Source organism: Danio rerio, chromosome 7, assembly GCF_052040795.2.
Source record: "Danio rerio strain M-AB ecotype USA chromosome 7, GRCz13ab, whole genome shotgun sequence".
Taxonomy (NCBI): domain Eukaryota; kingdom Metazoa; phylum Chordata; class Actinopteri; order Cypriniformes; family Danionidae; genus Danio; species Danio rerio.
In genome coordinates, this window is record NC_141027.1 from 71,587,770 (window position 1) to 71,610,000 (window position 22,231).

General features: G+C 37.5%; 2 protein-coding genes across 2 annotated transcripts in view; one reads left to right on the forward strand and one right to left on the reverse strand.

The window, feature by feature from the left end:
• Positions 1-22,231, reverse strand: part of pkd1l2a (polycystic kidney disease 1 like 2a) — a 372,606-nt gene that overhangs the window by 160,177 nt on the left and 190,198 nt on the right. The window lies entirely within an intron of this gene.
• The window catches only part of vat1l (vesicle amine transport 1-like), a 73,575-nt gene that overhangs the window by 13,354 nt on the left and 37,990 nt on the right, over positions 1-22,231 (forward strand). Inside the window, 3 exon segments of the mRNA NM_001442745.1 lie at positions 1,085-1,188; positions 7,463-7,518; positions 8,524-8,718. Coding sequence (NP_001429674.1) covers positions 1,085-1,188; positions 7,463-7,518; positions 8,524-8,718 — 355 coding nt within the window.

Genomic DNA, 22,231 nt, shown 5'->3' on the forward strand with positions numbered 1-22,231 from the left:
AGTATGAGAGTGATTAAAATGAATTCAATTCAGTTTAACTTTGTATAGCACTTTTCACAATAATTATTGTTTTAAATTTATTATTTTAAATGATTGTGGCGTATTATTATTATTATTTTTTCCGGGTGAACTATCCCTTTAAGACAGGGCTATGGTTAGTCTTTATTTTCTTCTCCCTTTTTCAATGTAATTGGTTACTCTTACAAAAACTAAAAGGTCGTAATGATCATGGTGCAGTAACAGATTCTACCAAATAACTATGGCAGTATAAACTACAACATACTTTTTGTTATTTTCTAATCAAATACACAGTGCTCAGCATAAATGAGTACACCCGCTTTGGAAAATGAATGTATTTGTATGCATTTTGAGCCATTTATGGTCCATTTAAACAAAACATTTTTATTAAAGAGTAATATCCAATAAAAATGATAATGCATTTAAATTCAAAATTGTGTTATTATTAATACTAATAAATAATAATAAGAATTTAACTAAATTTAATATACATTTTGTAATGTTTCTCATGATTTTTTCCACTGTATATTACATTTTTAATTAAAATGTTTTCCCAATATGATCGTTTGACATTTTAGTTTGAGTTCTTGTTTTGGATTTGGTACTGACTAATCTAATGTATATGCACAAATATATTATTATAAGGCATACTATAGAAAAATACACATTCAAATGAGAGATCTGCGTGGGGTGATGCTGAGCACTGTATGTCTTACAAAGGGATTCTGAACAAATGCACGTAAATTGGGCATGAGAGAGGAGATTAGGACTCTTTTAATCTCAGTGGCTCCACATTCCTCTCAGGATCAGGGCCGCAGCAAAATTAATTTGGTCTCAAGTTGGTCTCTCTTCCACAATAGCCATGACTCTGGGCATCACAAGACTTTTTATTGGATTGTAGGCGGTCCGAGCACTATGAAGACATGTTTACAAAGACATACCTCTCATTCCTTATTGTGTAGATATGCTAAAAAATACATTTATACATTGTTTTTATGTTTACAGAATGTTAGAGGTCTTCGTTGTTGTTAATGATGTGGTTAATGATGTCTCTTTTCTTCTGCAGAATATCTCCAGAAGGAGTAGACATCGTACTGGACTGTTTGTGTGGAGAAAACACAGGAAAAAGCCTCACTTTGCTCAAGCCCATGGGAACATACATCCTGTATGGTTAGTAGACAGCAATATTTTCATAGCACTGCGTTTAAATTAAACAGTTTAACAAAGGGGGAAGAACATTTAAAGGGAAAGTACAGCTCAAAATGAAAATTCTGTCATGATTTTGAATGACCAGTGGCTGTAAATTTCCACAAAAGACAAAAAAGATGTTTACTTGCAAAAAATAAGTACATTTAAAGCTTCTGTTCATCAAGGCGGCATTTATTAAATGTAAAAAAAATTATTACAATTTTAAATAAGTGCTTTCTTATTGTATGTAGTTTCAAACAAAATTATTGCTGTCATTAATAATAGAAAAATAATCTTATATTGAAAGGAAAACAAGATTATTTTGCTTGTTTTAAAGAAAAACTCACTTAATTTTGGCATATTATTTCTTAAAAAAAGACATTATGTTTTGCTTGTCTAGAAATTTATTCTTGATTTAAGAATTTTTAGATATTTGAACTTGGAACCAGACAAAATATCCAAGTAAGAAAAGCATTTTTTGCAGTATACACTTTTTTTTTTAGTTAAGTTATTTCACCCCATGTTTTACAGTGTTATCCAGTTCCCCTGAAGCCATTTGATGAACAAAACATACCTTATTATTCAGTCATTCACACTCTACATTCATATGAAGAACTTTATTTTTTGTTATCTTTCATTTTGGCATTCAGCTGGATGTCATTCCCCTTGTGTATGGCATGTATGAAACGTTCACTTGTGACCTTCTGGCCCTCATTTAACAGACACAGAAGCAGTCTCAAACTTGGTGGCAAACTACTAAATGAGGTTAATTCACATAAAAGATAAAGCCTGCAACTTTAATTACTTCAATTCCCTTCGCTTTCTCGCCCATTAGGAGTATTTAATTAGCAGGGACACCGCAGAGAGGAGATAATGTAAAATTTAGGTTTAAAAACACATTGCTGCCAAATGAATGAATCAGCCATCATAATTCTGGACAGAGCTTGTTAATGAGAGCCATTTGGCATAGCTGTAATGGTGCCATGCTTTATTGCTTCACATGCCAAGGCTGTACTTTTATTTATTTATTTATTTTTTAGCATTTTTATGTCCATTAGAAATGAAATGTTCGATTTGTTAGCCACATGCACCTGTGGCAATTATGTTTCCCGAATACTTCTGTATTCTGCTCTGTTTAACCCTTATTCAATTCTATTCAATTCACCATTATTTGTATAGCGCTTTTACAATGTAGATTGTGTCCAAGCAGCTTCACATAAAAGGTCATAGTAAATTGCAACAGGGTAGTTCAGTTTTTTAGTGTTTAAGTTCAGTTCAGCTCAATATTGTATTTTCTAAGGCAAAATGAATAACAACTCAGTTAAAAAAAAAATAAAGACGTTTCAACCAATCCGCCTATGTGGCATTGAGGTTTAACTTGAATCGCGACACCAATAAACGGCAAGCAACTTGCATTTCTATGGTAACCTCATGCACGTATATTCAAACAATATTCATTAGTGGTGATGGCAAAAAGAAAATAATTTTCTTTAAAAGAAATTTGTGCATTGACATAAATACATGGTTTTGTTTATAAATAAATAAAGGTTTTGTTATAAACACAAACCCCAAATGGCTCTTTAAAAAATGCATTTCCTAAAATAAAATCAGAAATGGCTCTATGCTGAAAAAAGGTTCCCGACCCCTGGTCTAGACGCTGGAGAGCAAATCCATCGATGCGCAGCTCTACAGATCCCAAACCATGCAAGCCAGTGGCGACAGCGGAGAGGGAAAAAAAACTTCACCAGTTGGGGAAAGTAAAGAAAAAAAAAAAACGTGAGAGAAACCAGACTCAGTTGGGCACGACCATTTTAATTTTTCCGCTGGCCAAAAGTCTTGTGCCACAGCGAAGACTTATCTGTCCCTGCCTGGGGCGTCACAGGAATCAGTCTCATGCTTTCCACTCCTCCATGACCACTAAAGCAGCTGCTCAGGATACGGCCTGGTCCAGCATTATGGAAACCTTGGGATCATCTCGCCTCTGGTCTTGGATCAATCAGTGACTCTGCATATTCTGAGGGCCTCGGGATGAGTATCCCCAGGTGGAAATGGAGAAAAAGAGAATAATCAGCATAGCTGCTGTTCATAGTGTATAAAAACATGATGCAGATACCAGTGCGGAAACCCACTAAGTGATGCACTGTGTATGCTTTACTAAACAGATAGGTCTTTAATCTAGTTTTGAATTGGGAGAGTGTGTCTGAGCCTCGGACATTATCAGGAAGGCCATTCCAGAGTTTAGATTACAATTACTTGACACTGTTGGAATGTATGGAATTACTTATGTGCTGTTGGGGATGTTTTCATCCTCTCTGGAGTGATTTTTAATTTGGCCAGGACTTTTTTTGTGTTTCAGCAAGCAGAATGATTGTTGGTCAAATCTTATTTTGACACTTTTTTTGTTGTGAAAATGCTTTAAATTAAAACAAAAAAGCTCAACAATACACTCTGGGCAAAATTACTAGCCCTTTGTTAAGTTTAGGAATGGGTACCAAAATTTGGTACTTTATCGGTATCGGTGCTAAATTATAAAAGACTCCATAAGCTCTGACGTTAATGGTTCTGCTATCGGTACTGGACAATTATTGCTGAATAAACTTTAGTTACAGTAGCATATTTTAACTGACCAACATTTTCTAATTTGCTACGTTCCATATTCATCTGCAATCTCACGTGAGAAATTCTCGAGCTTCCAGTGAGCGCCTCAAGTATAAAAGCCTTCACAATTCTCGGCTGTGTCCGCGCACTCAAGTATTTTTTTCTGCAGTAGCCTAAATATGAAACATTAAAAATGCTTTTACATCAGCTGTATTTACAAATATAAATAGCCTAATATTAAACTATGCTTATTGAGAAATTAATTTTTAAAAACTGCTTATTTTTACATTGCAAGATGCCCCAAAACTGTATAAAGCCACCATTAATTCATTAATGCAAATGCGTTAATCAAAAATAAACATCATCTCATTTAACAGCATTTTGGGAGCACAATAAATCAAGAAAGGTCCCGACTTTTGCCAGAAATGTCAAACATGTTGATTTTTCTCCAGAAGAATGGTTAAAAACTATTGTGCATTCTTTTACATGAAAAAAAAATATTTGTTTGGTGTACAACTATTGGTTTTGTTTTATTTTATATTAAAAAGTTAATAATAAAACAGTATCGTTATTTCTGTTCAATTTGTTTAGTTTTTTTAATAAAAAATAAAACACTACAAAATGTATCGATAAGAGAACTCTTAAAGTACCAAACCAATAAGTGGTATCGATAAAGTAGTAATACCATTAAAACCTTAACTATACCCATCCCTAGTTATATTAAAGATGAAAACATCCACTGAATTAAAAAGAGTCTCTCTGCGTCGGTGACAAGTAATTCTAATCTAATGAAGTGCCTCATGTCGTCACATGCCACCACAAAATTAGTGGCTACACAGGTGATAATGTGAGCTCTGCTACCATAGGAGGAGACGAAGCCACGATGTCAAAGCAAATAAAACTTATTTTTTCTCCACCACAAACACTTATTACTCAGACACAATTAAACAAAATAATATCTAGATCAGTGGTAGGGAACCTGTGGTTTGTGAGTCACATGTGGCTCTTTGACCAAAAATACGTGGCTCTCCAGCTTTCTCTCTTTTACAGTTTAATTTTTTTAGAAAGTCAGTTTCCTATTAAAAAATCCAATCACAATTCCCTTTTTATTGTATTTTTTTTTTAATGCAAAATTAATAAAAGCTCAGTTTACAATAAAAGGAAGTTCGACACGTGCGTTGCTGTGGATAAATTTGAATCGCAACACCAATAAAGGGCAAACAACTTACTTTTCTAGTTAACAGTAAAAAACGCAAATTGTTTGTTCAAAATATTTATGTTCTTAATAATAGTAAAAAGTAAAAATGCTTTTTGTTCTTTAATACTAGCCAAAATTAAAATGTTGCTGCATACATTGTTTTGAATCAGTTGAAGTATCTTAGTTTTTAAAGTAGTAAAATGTTTAGTTTTTAAATTGTGTTGCTTTTCAGGAAATAATGAAGAGTTTATTTACCAGATATTCATTCATGAACCTGCCTCAACATGTGATGCTTCGTATTTTTTTTTGAATTGTGCATGGACATACAGTAAATAAAGCTTTTGTTTAAACCTGTATTACTTATAGTAGAGCAAAGACATTTTCACAGTATGTCTGATAATATTTTTTTCTTCTGGAGAAAGTATTTATGAAAGCAGATTTAAATTTTTAAAAAAACATTATAAGGTCAAAATTATTAGCCCCTTTAAGCCATATTTTTTCTTTCTTTCGATAGTCTACACAGAACAAACCATTTTTATACAACAACTTGCCTTATTATCACTTTTTAACCTAGTTAAGCCTTTAAATGTCACTTTAAGCTGTATTGAAGTGTCTTGAAAAATATCAAGTCAAATATTATTCACTGTCATCATGGCAAAGATAAAATAAATCCGTTATTAGAGATTATTTATTAAAACAGAAATTGGACAAAAAATAAATAAATAAACAGGGGGGGTAATAATTCAGGAAAGCTAATAATTCTGACTTCAACTGTATAAATACACCCCAATGGCTCTTTAAAATTATGCATTTGCCAAAAAAATCTGAAATGGCTCTTTGCTAAAATAAAAAAAAAGGTTCCCGACCCCTGATCTAGATATATACAGTAGTTGAGGACATGCTGCCATTGTCTCTCACATTGTCCCACAACAACATTAAAACAGTGTAGATTAGTGTACAATGTTTTCTATGTATTTTATAGTCATTTAACAAATTAGATTTTTATTTTGTAGAGTAACGCAACAGTTACTTTCCCTGGTAATTAGTTACTTTTATAATTATGTAACTCAGTTACTATTTGTGAGAAGTAACTAGTAACTAAATACTCTTTCAGAGGAACGTGCCTAACATTGCACAACACTAACTCAAACAGTATATCAATCTTTTACCCTTGTGCACTGTTCAAATTTACCACCCTTTTGTTATGTTTGGGATGAAAACATCCACTGAATTAAACTGCTGTAAAAAATGTATCAGATAAATATCTTTTTTATTTATTTTGTTTTGCATAAATCTGTTAATTAACCTCAGTTCTGATCAAACTCCATAATTGCTTAGAAAATGTACAGGATTTTAACTCTTCAATTGCCAAATTCAGAAATGATGTCACTGATTTGGTAAAAAAAAAAAATCACAAAATGACATATTTTCAATATAAACAGTAATTGTGGACTGGATTTTTGTTTACCTTTTATCAAAGTCTTGGACATGTGAAACAACATTGCCTTTGGTGCATTGTTTTTTTACTTCTGTTTGTGGCTGTTGTTGCCCCTTTGACTTCCATTATAACCACTTTTTTTTATAACAAAACCATGACACCATATAATTGTGCATTTTTGATTGTTGGTTGTTTTCCCTGTTGGGACGAGGTAAAATGTGTAATGTTTACTGTTGATTATTAATTGGCACATTAACACTTTACATAGGCCTGTGTTAGTTTCTATATTACATATATGTGTGTCTGTGAGGGTGTGAGAGTGTCCATTACGCACTTACCTTTCTGTTCATTCATTCATTCATTCATTCATTCATTCATTCATTCATTCATTCATTCATTCATTCATTCATTCATTTTCTACCGCTTCTCCGGGGCCGGGTCATGGGGGCAGCAGTCTTAGGAGAGAATCCCACTCATACCTCCTCCAGCTCCTCCTTTGGATGGATCTCGAGGCGTTCCCAGACCAACCGAGAGACATAGTCCCTCTAGCATGCCCTGGGTCTTCCCCGAGGCCTCCTCCCGGTGGGACATGTCTGGAACACCTCCCTAGGTAGGCCTCCAGGAGGCATTCGAAATAGATGTCTGAGCCACCTCGGCTGACTTCTCTTGATGTGGAGGAGCAGCGGCTCTACTCCGAGCTCCTCCTGGGTGACAGAGCTCCTCACCCTATCCATAAGGGTGTGCCCTGCCAGCCTGCGAAGGAAACTGTATTGTTTCCTTATTTCATGTGTTAGGATTTACAATGTTGTACTTGAATAGAAGAAAGTAATGTGTGTGTGTGTGTGTGTGTGTGTGTGTGTGTGTGTGTGTGTGTGTGTGTGTGTGTGTGTGTGTGTGTGTTGTGTGTTGTGTGTGTGTGTGTGTTGTGTGTGTGTTGTGTTTGTGTGTTGTGTGTGTGAGTGTGTGTGTGTTCGTCTTCTGAATTAACATAATGAAAAGGACATTTGTGAACATATTTCCAGGTTCCTCAAACATGGTGACAGGAGAGACAAAAAGTTTCTTCAGTTTTGCAAAATCTGTGAGTGGACTTTATATTTATTTTCAATGATAAGCAGATATAAAGTTGAAGTCAAATTATTTGCCCTCGTGTCATTTTTTTTTTTTCAAATATTTCCCAAATGATGTTTAACAGAGCCTTTCGCAGAAAAACTGTTGAAGAGTTTTTCACAGTATTTCCTATAACATTTTTTCTTCTGGATAAACTCTTATTTGTTTTATTTCGGCTACATTAAAAGCAGTTTTATTTTTTAAAACCATTTTAAGGTTAATATTATTAGCCTCCTTAAGCAATAGATTTTTGATTGCCTACTGAACCAGAAACCACTGTTATACAATAGCCCCTTTCACACATACAGACCTTTCCGGAAAATTGCCGGCAATTTTCCGGAAAGCTTGTATGTGTGAACAGGTCCTTTTTGAAAATACAGGTAAATTCGTTCTGGCTATTTTCCGGAAAGAGAAGTTGTAACATTACCGGTAATTTGCCGGAATGCTGCGCTTTGTGAATGCAGAAGGAAGATTCCCGGAATAAGCGCGTGCACGTCTAGAACGTGCTGACGTGATACGTCTGCTTTTGCCAATCACAACAGTCAGACGCATTTAAGTCGCGCAGTTTGTGAGAATAAAAGCCTTTGAATATTTTTCCAGACACATTTAGCTGCTAGAAGTTAGTCAGAAAACGTTTATATGTTCTTCTTTATGCCAACTGTGTAAATAATCATCGATGAGATGCTTATGATAAGCCGTTGTTTGTTTACCTTTAAGCTTTGCTTGTGCCTTTGAAACAGCCTGTGAGCGCCTGCATCATGACAAAGATCAAAGAAATCATTTATTAGAAATTAGTCATTAAAACGAATGTTTAGAAATGTGTTGAAATTTTCTTCTTTTCGTCAAACAGATATTGGGGAAAAACATACAGGGGGGTTAATAATTCAGACTTCAACTGTAAATATATATTTTCTGGTTGTGAAATTTTGATGGTCATGTGTCATTGTTTGGAAATTGCCTCTTTGTCTCTTTGCAGTGGTGGCAGGTTGAGAAGGTGAACCCTATTAAACTCTATGAGGAGAATAAAGTCATGGCCGGATTCTCGCTCCTTAACCTGCTGTTCAAGCAGGGTGGATGCAGACAAGTCCAAACTGCAGTGCATAAACTACTTTCCCTCTTTGAGCAAAAGAAGATCAAGCCTGTCGTAGACTCCCTGTGGGCGCTTGAGGAGGTAAGAGAAAACATTTCTTTTATTAATTTTTCTTCGGCTTAGTCCCTTATTTATCCAGCATATGTTTTACCCAGTGGATGTCCTTCCGGCTGCAACCCGAGTACTGGGAAACACCCATACACATTGACACACACACTCTTACACTACAGCCAATGTAGCTTATTCAATTCACCGATAGCGCATGTGTTTGGACTGTGGGGGAAACTGGAGTACCCGGAGAAAACCCTGGCCCTGGAAGGTCACCAGGGTTCAAACCAGTGACCTTCATGCTTTGAGGTGACTGTGCTAACCACTAAGCCACTATGCCACCAGGTTTAAAATAAAAAAATACTCTGTTTTGAAGCTATGATTTGAAATAGACAACTTTTTACATTAATTAGGGTGCTTTCACACCTACACTTTTGTTTCGGAACGTGTCTCGTTTGCCCAGTTAGCGCGGTTCGATTGGCATATGTGAACATGGCAATCGCACTCTGTTCCGCGCCAAAGTAATCGCTCCGAGATCGCTTGAATGAGGTGGTCTCGGCTCGATTGAAACGAACCCTGGAGCGGTTCGATTGCAGTGAGAAAGCGATCCGATCCGAGCGCAGTTATATCACAGTGTTTTATGGATATGTAATAGGCTTACGGCTATATGAAGAGAGAATTATGAGTAGGGCGGGAAGTTTCACGAGTCTCCGGATGCCCGCAAACGAGTGATAATCTCCCGGTAATCTCGCGTCTCTCTCCCAGTCCTCAAATGGGCATCGTCGCGCATCTTTCTCACCCCTCCCTACTGTGTCTCTCCTCAGACACGTCGCTCGCGCACCCTGTCAATGACCACCAAACCACCACCTCTCCTGACAGCTGAGCGGGACGCTGCAAAATAAACCCTGACACTCTGACCAATGTAAGGAGAGTTTACTCGCACGTGACTTGTTTTAGCTCTTTTGGTCCGATTAGAAACTTTGCAGTGTGAAAGCGAACCGCTCCAAGAGCAAACAGCAACAATGTAACAATTTTAATCTGTTTCGGAACAACTGAATCGATTCACAGGTGTGAAAGCACCCTTAGACACATAATTTGTATTTGCACAAAGTATCGGTATCACATATACTAGCCTTAATTTTACTCAGTATCGGATCAGAAAGGAAACAAGTGGTATCGAACATCACTAATGAAAATAGAAAACAGTATTTTTTATAGCATTTGGGTCATTTTCGAAAAAGTTATCAACCTGTTAACATAGGCCATGTCTACACTAATTCGGATAAATTTGAAAACGGAGTTTTCCTCTAAAAACGCTTCTCGTCCACACTGTCGTTTCTATTCGTTTTCCAAAACTTTGTCATCCACACTGAAACGACTACAAATGCTTTCAACCTGTACTGCGCATGCGTGAAACGTAAGACGCTTCGGCACGCATCATTTCCGGCTGACGTTTATTTTCTTTCCGGCTCTTTGAAACGTTGCGGCAAAATGCGAGGAAAAGCACAGAGTTTTTTAAATAGACTGACAATGAAGTAAAGTTGCTGCTTCAAGTAACACATGAATACAGAGTTGCAAAAGAGAGTGAAAATGTAGACTGGGAGAAGTGCCAAAACAAATACGCCGATATACTGGACCGCTTTAAAGAACAGTACCCTGCTGATGACGCTGCTTACCCTCACAGTAAGGACACGAAAACGGCGTTTTAAAATGTATCCACTTTGGAGAGCGTTTTCAAAAAGATACATTTTTGTTTCCTAAAAACGCGTCTCAGTGTGGATGGAAGGGCAAAACGGAGACAAAAATATGCATCTTTAAATGAAAACGCATTAGTGTGTACATGGCCATAGTCACGAATTGTGTTTGATCAAGAAGTCAACAGTTTAAAAAATATGCTCGCCAACCTCTTTTCCTGCATGTAATCAGCTGCTGTCTCAGAGCGTCAGATGACAGGTTGGCCGTCCGGCACTGGTGCATCTCTGCTTTGATTATGCATGGTTTGTGTTGTTGTTGTGTTCTTCCTACACAGCCGGACATCCCTCCCTCCCTCTGAGATACCCAACAGAGCAGCACACTGTGGCCTAACCTGCATGTCTTTCACAGAGCTGAGTGTGCTGTGCTTTATTCCCAGAGTCTCTTACGATTGATTCATCCTGCTAGTGTTGTATTGATGACCTTAAAAAGGATAGATGGTCAGTGTGGATTTTAATTACAGTAAATATGATATGCCACAGCCATATCACCCTTCAGCCTAAGATTGGTTACTAACTGAAGCTAAGCAAGGCTGAGCCTGATCAGTACCTGAATGGGAGACAACATGGGAAAATTTGGTTGCTGTTGGAAGTGGTGTTAGTGAGGCCAGCAGGAGGCACCCGGAGGAAACCCTCAAGAACACAAGGAGAATTTTCAAACTCCACACAGAAATGCCAACTGACCCAGCCAAGGCTCAAACCAGCGAACTTCTTGCTGTGAGGCGATTGTGCTACCCACTACGCCACCATGACGGCCACTTTAACTAGATTGCCTAATGAAATAATGTGTGTTCCTTGTATTAAAGATTGAGTATATTTTATTTCAGACATAGACTGGTGCTAGACCTTACATCCCTAGCCTGGAGTTGTACTGTAGCTGCCAGTTTTAACAGAGTCCAAAACTAACACTAAGTACAGTGCCAAGATTCCCCCCCCTGCATTAGTAAATCAAATAAGAGAACTGGAATGAGTTTATTTCACTCAGGCAATATTTATCAAATGAAAAGAGCCAGCTTTAGCCATTGCATTCCTTCTCAAAGAAGAGATTATTTAAAATGAGGAAGCAATATTTAGACTTAGTATTTTAAAATAATTAATTGGTCACATTATACGTGGTCCTTTTTATAAATTTGTGCTTCAAATAAGTGGTACAATGTTGTTATATTATATCATATTTATATTATATTATATTATATTATATTATATTATATTATATTATATTATATTATATTATATTATATTTATTATATATTATATTATATTATGTTATATTATATTTATTATATTTATTATATTATATTATATTATATTATATTATATTATATTATATTATATTATATTATATTATATTATATTATATTATATTATATTTTATTATATTATATTATATTATATTATATTTTCTTTCCAGCTTAGTCCTTTTATTGATCTGGGGTCGCCACAGCGGAATGAACCGCCAACTTATCCAGCACATGTTTTACGCAGCGGATGCCCTTCCAGCTGCAACACATCTCTTTGAAACATCCACACACACATTCACACTCATACTTTACAGACAATTTAGCCAATTCACCTGTACCGCATGTCTTTGGACTGTGGGGGAAACCGGAGCACCCGGAGGAAACCCACGCGAACGCGGGGAAAACATGCAAACTCCACACAGAAACGCCAACTGACCCAGTTGTGTTAGTGCGGAGGGGTGTCGCAGACTAAAGTGAGCGGGGCAGAGGTGTTGCGGACGACTGAAGAGGATTGGGGAGTCGTGGAAGAAAGTGAAAGTAAACAGGGGACGGGAGAGGAGGTTGAGGAGGGGGATCAGTAAAATGAGGTGCCAGATCGGCTTAGTCCCTTTATTAATCACGGGTCACCACAGCAGAACGAACCGCCAACTTATCCAGCATATGTTTTACACAGTGGATACCCTTCCAGCCGCAACCAGCAGCACTGGGAAACACGCATACACCCTCACATTCACACACATACTCTATTTCCAGTTTAGCTTTTACAGTTCACCTATAGCACATCTTTGGACTGTGGGGGTAACCGGAGCACCCGGAGAAAACCCATGCGAACACAGGGAGAACATGCAAACTCCACACAGAAATGCCAACTGGCCCAGTCAGGACTTGAACCAGCCACCTTCTTGCTGTGAGGTGACAGTGCTAACCACTGTGTCGCCCTTAAACATTACAATATCTTAATATAAAATATATCTAATATATAATAGTAATAATTTGATAATTACCTTGGTGGCACAGTGGCTCAGTGGTTAGCACTGTTGCCTCACAGCAAGAAGCTCGCTAGTTTAAGTCGAGTGTTTGTGTGGGTTTCCTGCGTGTGCTCCGTTTTCCCCTACAGTTCAAAGACATGCGCTATAGGTGAACTGGGTAAACAATATAGTATATGAGTGTGTGAATGAGTGTTTATGTGTGTTCCCTAGTACTGGGTTGTGGCTGGAAATGCATCCGCTGCGTAAAACATATGCCAGAATAGTTGACGGTTCATTCTGCTGTGGCGACCCTTAATAAATAAGGAACAAAGCCGACTGAAAATGAATGAAAATTATGTTTTAATTGTTTAGCTGAGTCACAGTCAGGCTTATATAATGAACAACAATACAGTTAATGCTAATGTGAAACAGCGTTGTGCTAGGCTAAACTCGCAAAAAACTGTAAGCTTTGATAGCTGTCATCTGCACAAATTTCTGCGTACTGTGATTCACTCTCCTACTGAATGCTTTCTCACTTCTCCAGTGTTTTCCTGCAGCTGGTTTAGTGCAGTGTTTATATCGCACTGATTGATTGCGTCAACTCAGAGCGTGTGTCAGACTCTTGAATTGGTGTATATTACAGCATTTGTTGTTTGTGTGTATAATCAAATTCAGTGTTAGTGATTTCGGACCTGTCTCGTTTTTTTCATACCTGGGGAAATTGCTGGCTGTCAGCACATGATTTATTGACAGATGTTTAAGTGCTGTGTGGTGACAAATGCTAAAGACATTTTTATTTTATTATAGATGTGTACAGGCTTTATTAGATTTAACAGCTTGAGTCAGAGCATAATGTGTGTACTGCTATATTTTGTATCTTTTTTTTTAAAGTCTCAGGTGGCACGATGGCTCAGTGATTAACACTGTCGCCTCACAGCAAGGAAATTGCTGGATCGAGCCCTGGCTGGGCCGGTTGGCTTTTCTATGTGGAGTTTGCAGGTTCTCCTCGTGTTGGCGTTGGTTTTCCTCAGAGTCCAAAGAAATGTGGATGAGCTAAATTGGCCTCTTTCCCAAAATGTGTCTAAATAAGATTTGTCAGCCAAATTAATTTCAAAATCATCCATTTGCTGAAACACAGATAACGTTGTGTCCAAAGTAAGGCTCAAAATCACCCAAGAGTGGATACAAACATCCCCCAAGTCATTTTAATATGCATTTTGTTACTTCAAACATTAAGTATCGTTACCAAAAAAGCTTTGTTGCATAATATTTTTGTAGAAATCGTGATACTTACTTTTAGGGTAATTCAAAGAGTATATAAAAATAGAAAACAAGACCTTTAAACTGACAATTTTACTGCATTTTTGATCAAACAAATGCAGCCTCGCGGATTATAAAAAGACTTCATGCAACATTTCACATTGGACTAGTGTTGTTATGATACTGGAATTTCCTACTTCAATTTGATACCTTGAAAAATATCCATATTCTTTATTATTTTCGATACTGTGTTAAACAAATTCTGCAACATTAAGTGAAGTTTATGTATAAACTAATTTTGAAAGCATCACGTGCTTTTGATTTCTAGCAGCTGGATCTGCATTATCCAATTCACAATGCTCAAATCAGACGACTCCTAAACTATTATAAATACCCTCGGTTTCATTCCACTGCTATCTTTGTTTTGAAGAGTCCCCCCTTCCACCCCTACTCCTCCTCCTTCCTAGATGGGCGACACGGTGGCCCAGTGCGTAGCACAGCAAGAATGTCTCTGGTTCCAGGCTTTACCAAACCAGCAGACATTTCTGTGTAGAGTTTGCACTTTCTCCCCGTGCTCACGTGGGTTTCCCCTGGGTTCCCTGGTTTCCTCCCACCATCCAAAAACATGCAAATTAAGTTAATTGACTAATCCAAATCGGCACCATAGACATGCTCTTAGTATATAGTTATCTCCAAGTGCAATCACTTACTGTTCATTGGTTACTACAGCAGGGGAGTTCTCTAGATCTACCTGAGCTCAAACTCCTCTCCCGCCTTGCAACGGGAGGGAGCCCCTGGCTCAAGGATCTCATGAGCTCAGGGCTCTCTCCCGGGACAGCATGCCAAACAAGCTTTATAATCAATCATCGGCTAAGTGTGAACTCTTGAAAACTACAGCGGGGAAAATATTGATGGTTCTGTGGGTCTCGTCTATCAAATCTGATCTTTATTTTGTGTTTTCTATTGGATTCAAGTCAGGTTGCCTGGGCCATTGTACAGCTTGATTAAGTTTGCTTGGCTGTGTTTTGGATCATTGTCTTGCTGAAATGTCCATTGTGGTTTCATCTTCATCATCCTGAAAATGTAGCTGTTGGACTGAAGCAGCTAATATTCATTTACAATGATAAAGGGTAGAGTGTTACGTTCAGGAAAATAACACACTAGTCAGATGAATCTAATTGCAAGTAATATTTAATAGATAAATAAAGTCAAGAAATGCTCAGTGAGCAATAGATTCAAAAGTGTCCAGCGCCGGGAATGGAAGTAGCAGAATCTGGGGGTAACAGAGAGTCCGAAAGTGAACCAGATCAGCGAGGATCCTGACAACATGCTGACAAATCATAAACAAGAGTAACGAACTGCCAAATGAAGCACGAAAACAACGCATCTTAAATAGCTGGAGCTGAGTACCAACAGCTGGGCTGTAGACAGACCAGCTGATCCTAGTTAGTGAGTCACGTGATCACAACACAACACACAACAGAAGTACGTGGAAGAGTGCAAAACAATCCCACATCACAACATGACAGAAAGAGCGCATGCATCATCAACCGTGACACAAAGGGTTGCTGAAGAACTACTGAGAGTTTTCAGCTGCTGTCTGGGCCTTCACTGCCTTTCTACACCTCCCTTTCTTCATGTGTTTAATACTGTTTTTCTGTGTCATTTTATTTTATTACACATAACTTAATTTGTAAACTAATTTTATATATGGATTTCATTGGTTTTTATCAACATCTAGTGAAAATTACAAGTCAACAGCACCTTTATAAATAGGTTTTCTGAGAAAAATGGTGATTAGTTCAATTCTTATTTTCTCCGCTGTATGCAAATGAAGTAAAAAAGGAAAAAAATAACTAAACCATATAACGATTATACCAGGTACGACAGTAGTCCTTTAATATAAGCGGCAAAAAATTACCAAAATAATAAATGAATAAATAAATGAGCTCAATCTCATCTAATTTTCTGATTAAAACAAAAGTGTTAAAATCTAAACACTATTAATAATTATTCAGCTTCTGCTGGTGAGAAGAGAGACTTTGAGAGGGCAAAACTAATATCCATCCTAACCAAAAGCAAGATTGTATCATTTAAATATTTCTGTATCGATATTTATCGATATATCAATGTTTTTGACAACACTACATTGGAGATCTGTGTTGAGTTCAAACTAAGGAGGCTTTATAGAGATATAATCTACAGCCTACATCTACTCAGATCTATGAACGTGTTGTTTGTAGTTTGGTGTTGGTTATATAACGATGGGAAAATAATTGTGTGTTCTTGTAAATGCTAATTCTAAACAATCAGGAGCCCATTATGCAGGACACGCACCTGTTAGTCTGTTTGTCAGCTGTAGAGAGCTCTGATCTATTGGAGAGACTTCAAAGCAGGGTTGTGGTGGCATTACCATGGTACAGCTGGCACACAAGCGCGGAATGTTGCATTGGTGCACAGCTGCTTAATATTCCATGCTTTCTTATGACATCAATTTAATAAAATATGTCATGAAATTGTGATACACAGTCTTAAAAATAACCGTTAACCGCAATCAGCTTGAACCATTTTATGTTCAAGAAAAACTTTCATGTTATTTTTTGTTATTTTTAGATGTGTAGAATGTTTTAAAAATCTCTATTTATTAAAGTTGCCACTGACGCTGTAGCTTTTTAAAAGCTACACATTTAAAAAGGGTCAATATTAATACTTTTGGTAACACTTCATTTTAAAGGGCACATAGGTTACCCCTTTTTTCATATTTAATATAAGTCTTTTGTGTCCCCAGAATGTGTCTGTAAAGTTTCAGCTCAAAACACCCATCAGAGTATTTATTACAGCTGTTTAAAGTGTCTGTATTATAGCTGGGAAAAGGTTGTTGCTGTTTTTTTGCACTGGGCCTTTAAGGCGAGTCATCCCCGCCCACCGATCACTAGTGCCTGTCAGCAACATGCCTCAACAGACACACGCAGACACACGCACAAACATAGCGTAGACATGCAGACACACACACACACACACACAGACAGTGAGAGAGACACGAGGCTGTGCTGATGAAGTGAATCTGAAGTGAATTGCTGTACCTCATTACACACGTGCACATGTTTTAAAACATGATAAACTTGTAAAACTCACTCTTGATCACGTCTGATGATGATTGATGATCCTAGCAAACTGAACAGACCTTTTATTCCCGGTTGCTTTGCGCTCGTCCTGTCTTGTTGATATGAGTATATGCATTACTATGGAGACATGTTAATGCGCGCAGCTGTCAATCAATATTGGTGGGCAGGGGGACCGCACTCCTACGTAAAGTTGCGGTCGATCTGAAAACCGCTCCAATTAATCCACCGTTTTTATGTTGTTAAATTTGAAAAAAAAAAGGACTGGGTGTGTTTATATCACCCCAATATGACAGTATATACACTATATACACTATATCTACACACATGTATGTCCAAACAGCTTGAAAAGTAGATTTTTCACCATAGGTGCCCTTTAATGTCCAATTCATGATATTAAGGTATTTTTCATCAGATACCGTTTCTAAATTATTTATTTCATTGTTAAATTCTTCAAAGTGCTTTTAACAATTGTAGTCTATTCAAAGCAACAGTCGGGGACATGACTTCAACCTTGAAAACTTTTGGATATATTGCATGTGTTGGCGATCGGTCTTTTGTGAGATCCATTCCTGATCCTTTGCATGATGATTTAAAGACACCTACTGATATTTAATTTCTTTTGATTTTAATCAATTAGAATTTGGAATTGTCAAGTTGTTACTTTAAGTAGTTACATATTTAACATAAAAAGTCTACAGAGCAGAGCTCAAGGTCCCATAATGCAATTCATAATCATAAATGAACAGTCAAAAACCTGTGAATCCCGAAATGCCAAAACTGTCAAAAAACAGATATTTTTTAAACCAGCTTATGCTTGGATGTTATTTATATTTTCCAATAAAGACTTTTACATTGTCATGAGTCATTAGCTTTTACTATACATTGTTCCCAAAGATCTTCTTCGCTCCCAACAGTGCACTTGCACCAGAATGACAAGGCATATTGCATCTATTGACAGAGTTCTCTGTTGAATAATAGCACTTTGCTCAAACATTATCGCTCATCCTGTGCTGTAGGCAGTACAGATGGCTGCTGTAAAGCTGGAGATGATTGGGTGATCGGGGATTGTAGTGCTGTTACGTCCATGTCAGCCAGTGTCAGGTGATTATGAACAACACAAAAGACACAACATGTGTGGGCCTAATCACAGACTTGCACTTCCCACACTGAAAATGAGAGAAAGGGAGATAAAATGAATGAAAAAGAGCGGGGTGAATGAAATGAGGGAGGAGGTGGAGGGAAAGAATAAACTCTGTAATGAGAAGAAGAGAATAGCAACAAGTAGTCTAAAGTTGAGCACAGATGGCGAACCAGAAGCTTCTCGCACCTATGTTTTTCAAAAGCCGCTCCAGTGGGAGTTCATTTGATGGAGGACAGCAGCTTTGACTTTAAAAAATCTATTGGTTGTAAAGATGCGAGTGGGCTCGTGGTTCACTTTGAATGGGCCCGATGGTTGTTCGGCAGACAGTAATGTGTTCAGCGCGCTGCAGGAGGGAGCAGAATCTCATTACATGTTTACAGTTCAAGCTTCTGTTTCCCCTCCGGCATGATACGAAGATGTCTTTCTTCATGTAACAAAGAATTTCAGAAACATTCGGAGATCTTACCTGGTGGTTATTCAATTTTTCGTGAGTTTGTGTGTATGTGCATGTGTGCACTGCAAAAAAAAAGCTTTTCTTACTTAGAGTTTTTGTCTTGTTTCTAAACCAAATATCTACAAATTCTTAAATCAAGCATTTTTTTAGACAAGCAAAACATATTGTCTTGTTTTTCAGAAACAATATTCGGTTCATCTTTATTTTTATAGCACTTTTACAGTGTAGATTGTGTCAAAGCAGCTTAACATAGAAGTTTTTGTAAATTGAAACTGTCAGTTTTCAGAGTTGAAGTTCAGTTTAGTTCAGTTCAGTGTGGTTCAATTTTCACAGTTGAAAGTCCAAACGCTGAAGGGAAAATCTATCGATGCGCAGCTCCACAAGTCCCAAACCAAGCTCGACAGTGGCGAGAAGCAAACTTCACCTATTGACTCAAGTGAAGGAAAAAACCTTGAGAGAAACCAGGCTCAGTTGGGCATGACCATTTCTCCTCTTCCCAAACTGTTTGTGCAGAGCTGCAGTCTAGGCACTGGGGGCTGGAGAATGATGGACGTATAATATGCTAAAATTATGTTAGTGTTTCCTTAAAACAAGCAAAATAATCTGCGTATCGGGAAAGCAAAATAACTTTATGTCAAAACGAAAAGCAGGTTTATTTTGCTTACCCCATTAGCAGATTATTTTGCTTGTTTTAAGGAAACATGTTTATATATTATATAAATTATATTATATATATATATATATATATATATATATATATATATATATATATATATATATATATATATATCGTAATTTGATCCTTTTGTGTCTCACAGTGTTAATTTTTGGAGTTTGCTTTTGAAAACTATATTCGTTTGGTTTGAATGGATGTAGGTCATTGGTTTGTTGATAGGTCACTGGGTTACATAATCTGTATGACAAGCCCCACTTTTTCATGGACATGTACAAGAAGGAAGGGTTTCTGAAACATACAACAAAGCATACCTTATTTCAGATTCACAAAAATGTAGACATTGCCCTGTAGTGCAGTTGTCCCAAAACCCTCGGCCAAGAACTGTTACCGGTCTGTGGATCAATTGGTAAAGGGCTGCACAGGAAATCTTTAATTATTTCTGAGTCTGAAAAATCTTTTATTTTGAAAAATCTTTGTTTTTTGAAAAACCATGTTCTCTCGGGTACATCTCGGTCACTTGAGCGACAAAATTTGACCCACAAACTTGCAAAATGAGTAAGAAACAGACGTCTTTGGAAAATTTCTTTGTCAAGGAATGGATCTGCAACCCATTTGTCAACAAAACAGGTGAATCAAGCATGTCTGTGCAAGAAATTTCAGCGGCCTTAGGGACCATTCACATATCGCGTTTTTTTCTGAGCACAAGTTCATTTTTTCCAATGGAGGTGCAGGTTTTGCGCATGCATGATTGGAATGATGCGTACGCGCTCGCACCTTTCAGGTGCACCCAGTTGGAAACATCTAAACTTTTCAGAATGCTGTAAGTGCACCGCGAGTCTCATGACAAGAACTGATGCTCAGCTTAATACTTTGTATGAAATATATTTCAGTTGACTAATTACCTCAGACAAAAAACACTTAAACTTCAGTGCTTTTTAATTTTCTCTATAAATAAGACTTGTATCAGAGTTGCAGCAATATTTTCTCAGCTTGTCACCCTTTGAGAAAACAGTTCATGGTCGCCTAAAAATCTACATAAATTTCCCTTTTTTGAATGGTTTACTAATGGCTTTGAGCATTTTGCACGCTGCTTGTGTGTCCAGCACACCTCCTGTGCCTCATGTTTTTGACGTTGCGCATTGTGCAGCTGCAGTTGAAAAAAAGTCAAATCTGACTAGAAAAGTGTAAATCGCATCTTTTTCATTCTCCGATCAAATGAAAGCAGAGGTAGGGTTTCCATTGAGACGACAGCAGTGTTTGTGTTGTCAAGACGACTACAGAGATATGTTTATAGATGAGAGACTAGTGGTCACTGTTTCGAGTTATTTGTAGCTCTATAACTTCACAAATCTTGCATATCACAATATTATTACTTCATTTTCACTCGTCTTAGTTTAGTTTGGCTTTATTAATCAGTGGTCGCATATGTTTTACTAAGCGGATACCCTTCTAGCTGCAACCCAGTACTGGGAAACATCCATACGGCCAATTTACTTTATTTAATACACCTATTGCGCATGTATTTGGACTGTGAGGGAGCACCCAGAGGAAACACATGCCAACACGGGGAGAACATGCAAACTCCACACGGAAATGCCAACTGACTCAAACCAGCGACCTTCTTGCTTTGAGGTGACAGTGCCAACCTCTGAGCCACCGTGCTGCCCCCACAATATTATTAAATATTACAATTATAACAATATCAACAGTATCACTCACGCACAATACACAGCTGATTCAGTCGTTGCCTAGCAACATAAAACGCACAGCACACTAATTTAATGCAGTGCACCTCGCGTTTTGAGAACGGAAAGGCCTGTTTCGTGTGATCGGCCCCTTTACTGCTGTTATAAAATGTATATTGCTCTTTTCAATTAAGTGATCAATACAATTTGTGCACTAACAGGACCACATGGTTCACAAAAAGCTTCTCTTTCTTTTTGATTTGGGAGCAAAATACGACCCAAAGAGACCCATCCTTTATATTTTTACCTACATTTGGTGGTAAACCACTCCATCTGTGTTAATTTGCACTGTCCTCAGTGTGCAGTGCTGTCTCACGTCAATGACCCCAGTAAACCTCATTGGCTGCTGCGTCCAACAAAAGAAGCCACTCAGTGGCATTTTCTCCTCAATCACACCATGCACTGGCCTGTTGTCGTGGTTACCAGGGGCCTGTTCTGTGCCGGTGTCTGGTGACCTGGCAGAATTGCGGCTTGGCAGTCGCTTCGAGTGAGACGAAATGACGTTTCGATCAGCACTGACCTGAAGCCTGTGGAAAAGAAACAGCGCAGTCATATCTCAAAGCCTGACGCTTGACTGACATGCTGGACGTTTGCTTAATTGGTCTGTGCCTGTGGGTTTCAGCCAATTAGCTCCTCATACTGCATGGCTAAGTGAGCATTTGCTCAAGAGACTTCAGTATGACGCATTAAAGAAGAAAAGAAGGACTTAATCATTTGCACGCTGTTGACACAAGCACAAAAGTGATCTGTTTTTTTGTATACTGTTAAGTCTCAGCCACCCACACACACACATAAAGCAGCATATTAATCACATTACTACATCTTCACATGCTGATGAAGGTTGTTTTTTTTGCTCAAGGCTGCAGCTGTGTTTTTGAGTTATTATGAAGTTAAGTAGCTTTCACACTTTATTCCTTTTTAACCCTTAATTCATCCATGCTTCAGTATTTCTTTTTAAAAATCTTGAGTCTTGAGGTGTATATTTCTAAAACCTGGATTTAAAAAGGATCTAAAAGCTCTGATATACGTCAAGCTAAATTAAAGAATGAACTGATGTGACTATTCAAATAGTTGAAGTCAAATTTATTAGCCCTTTAATATTTTAAATTCTTTTTCAAATATTTCCTTAATGATTCCCTGTTTATTCATTCATTCATTTTCCTTTGGCTTAGTCTCCATTTCAGA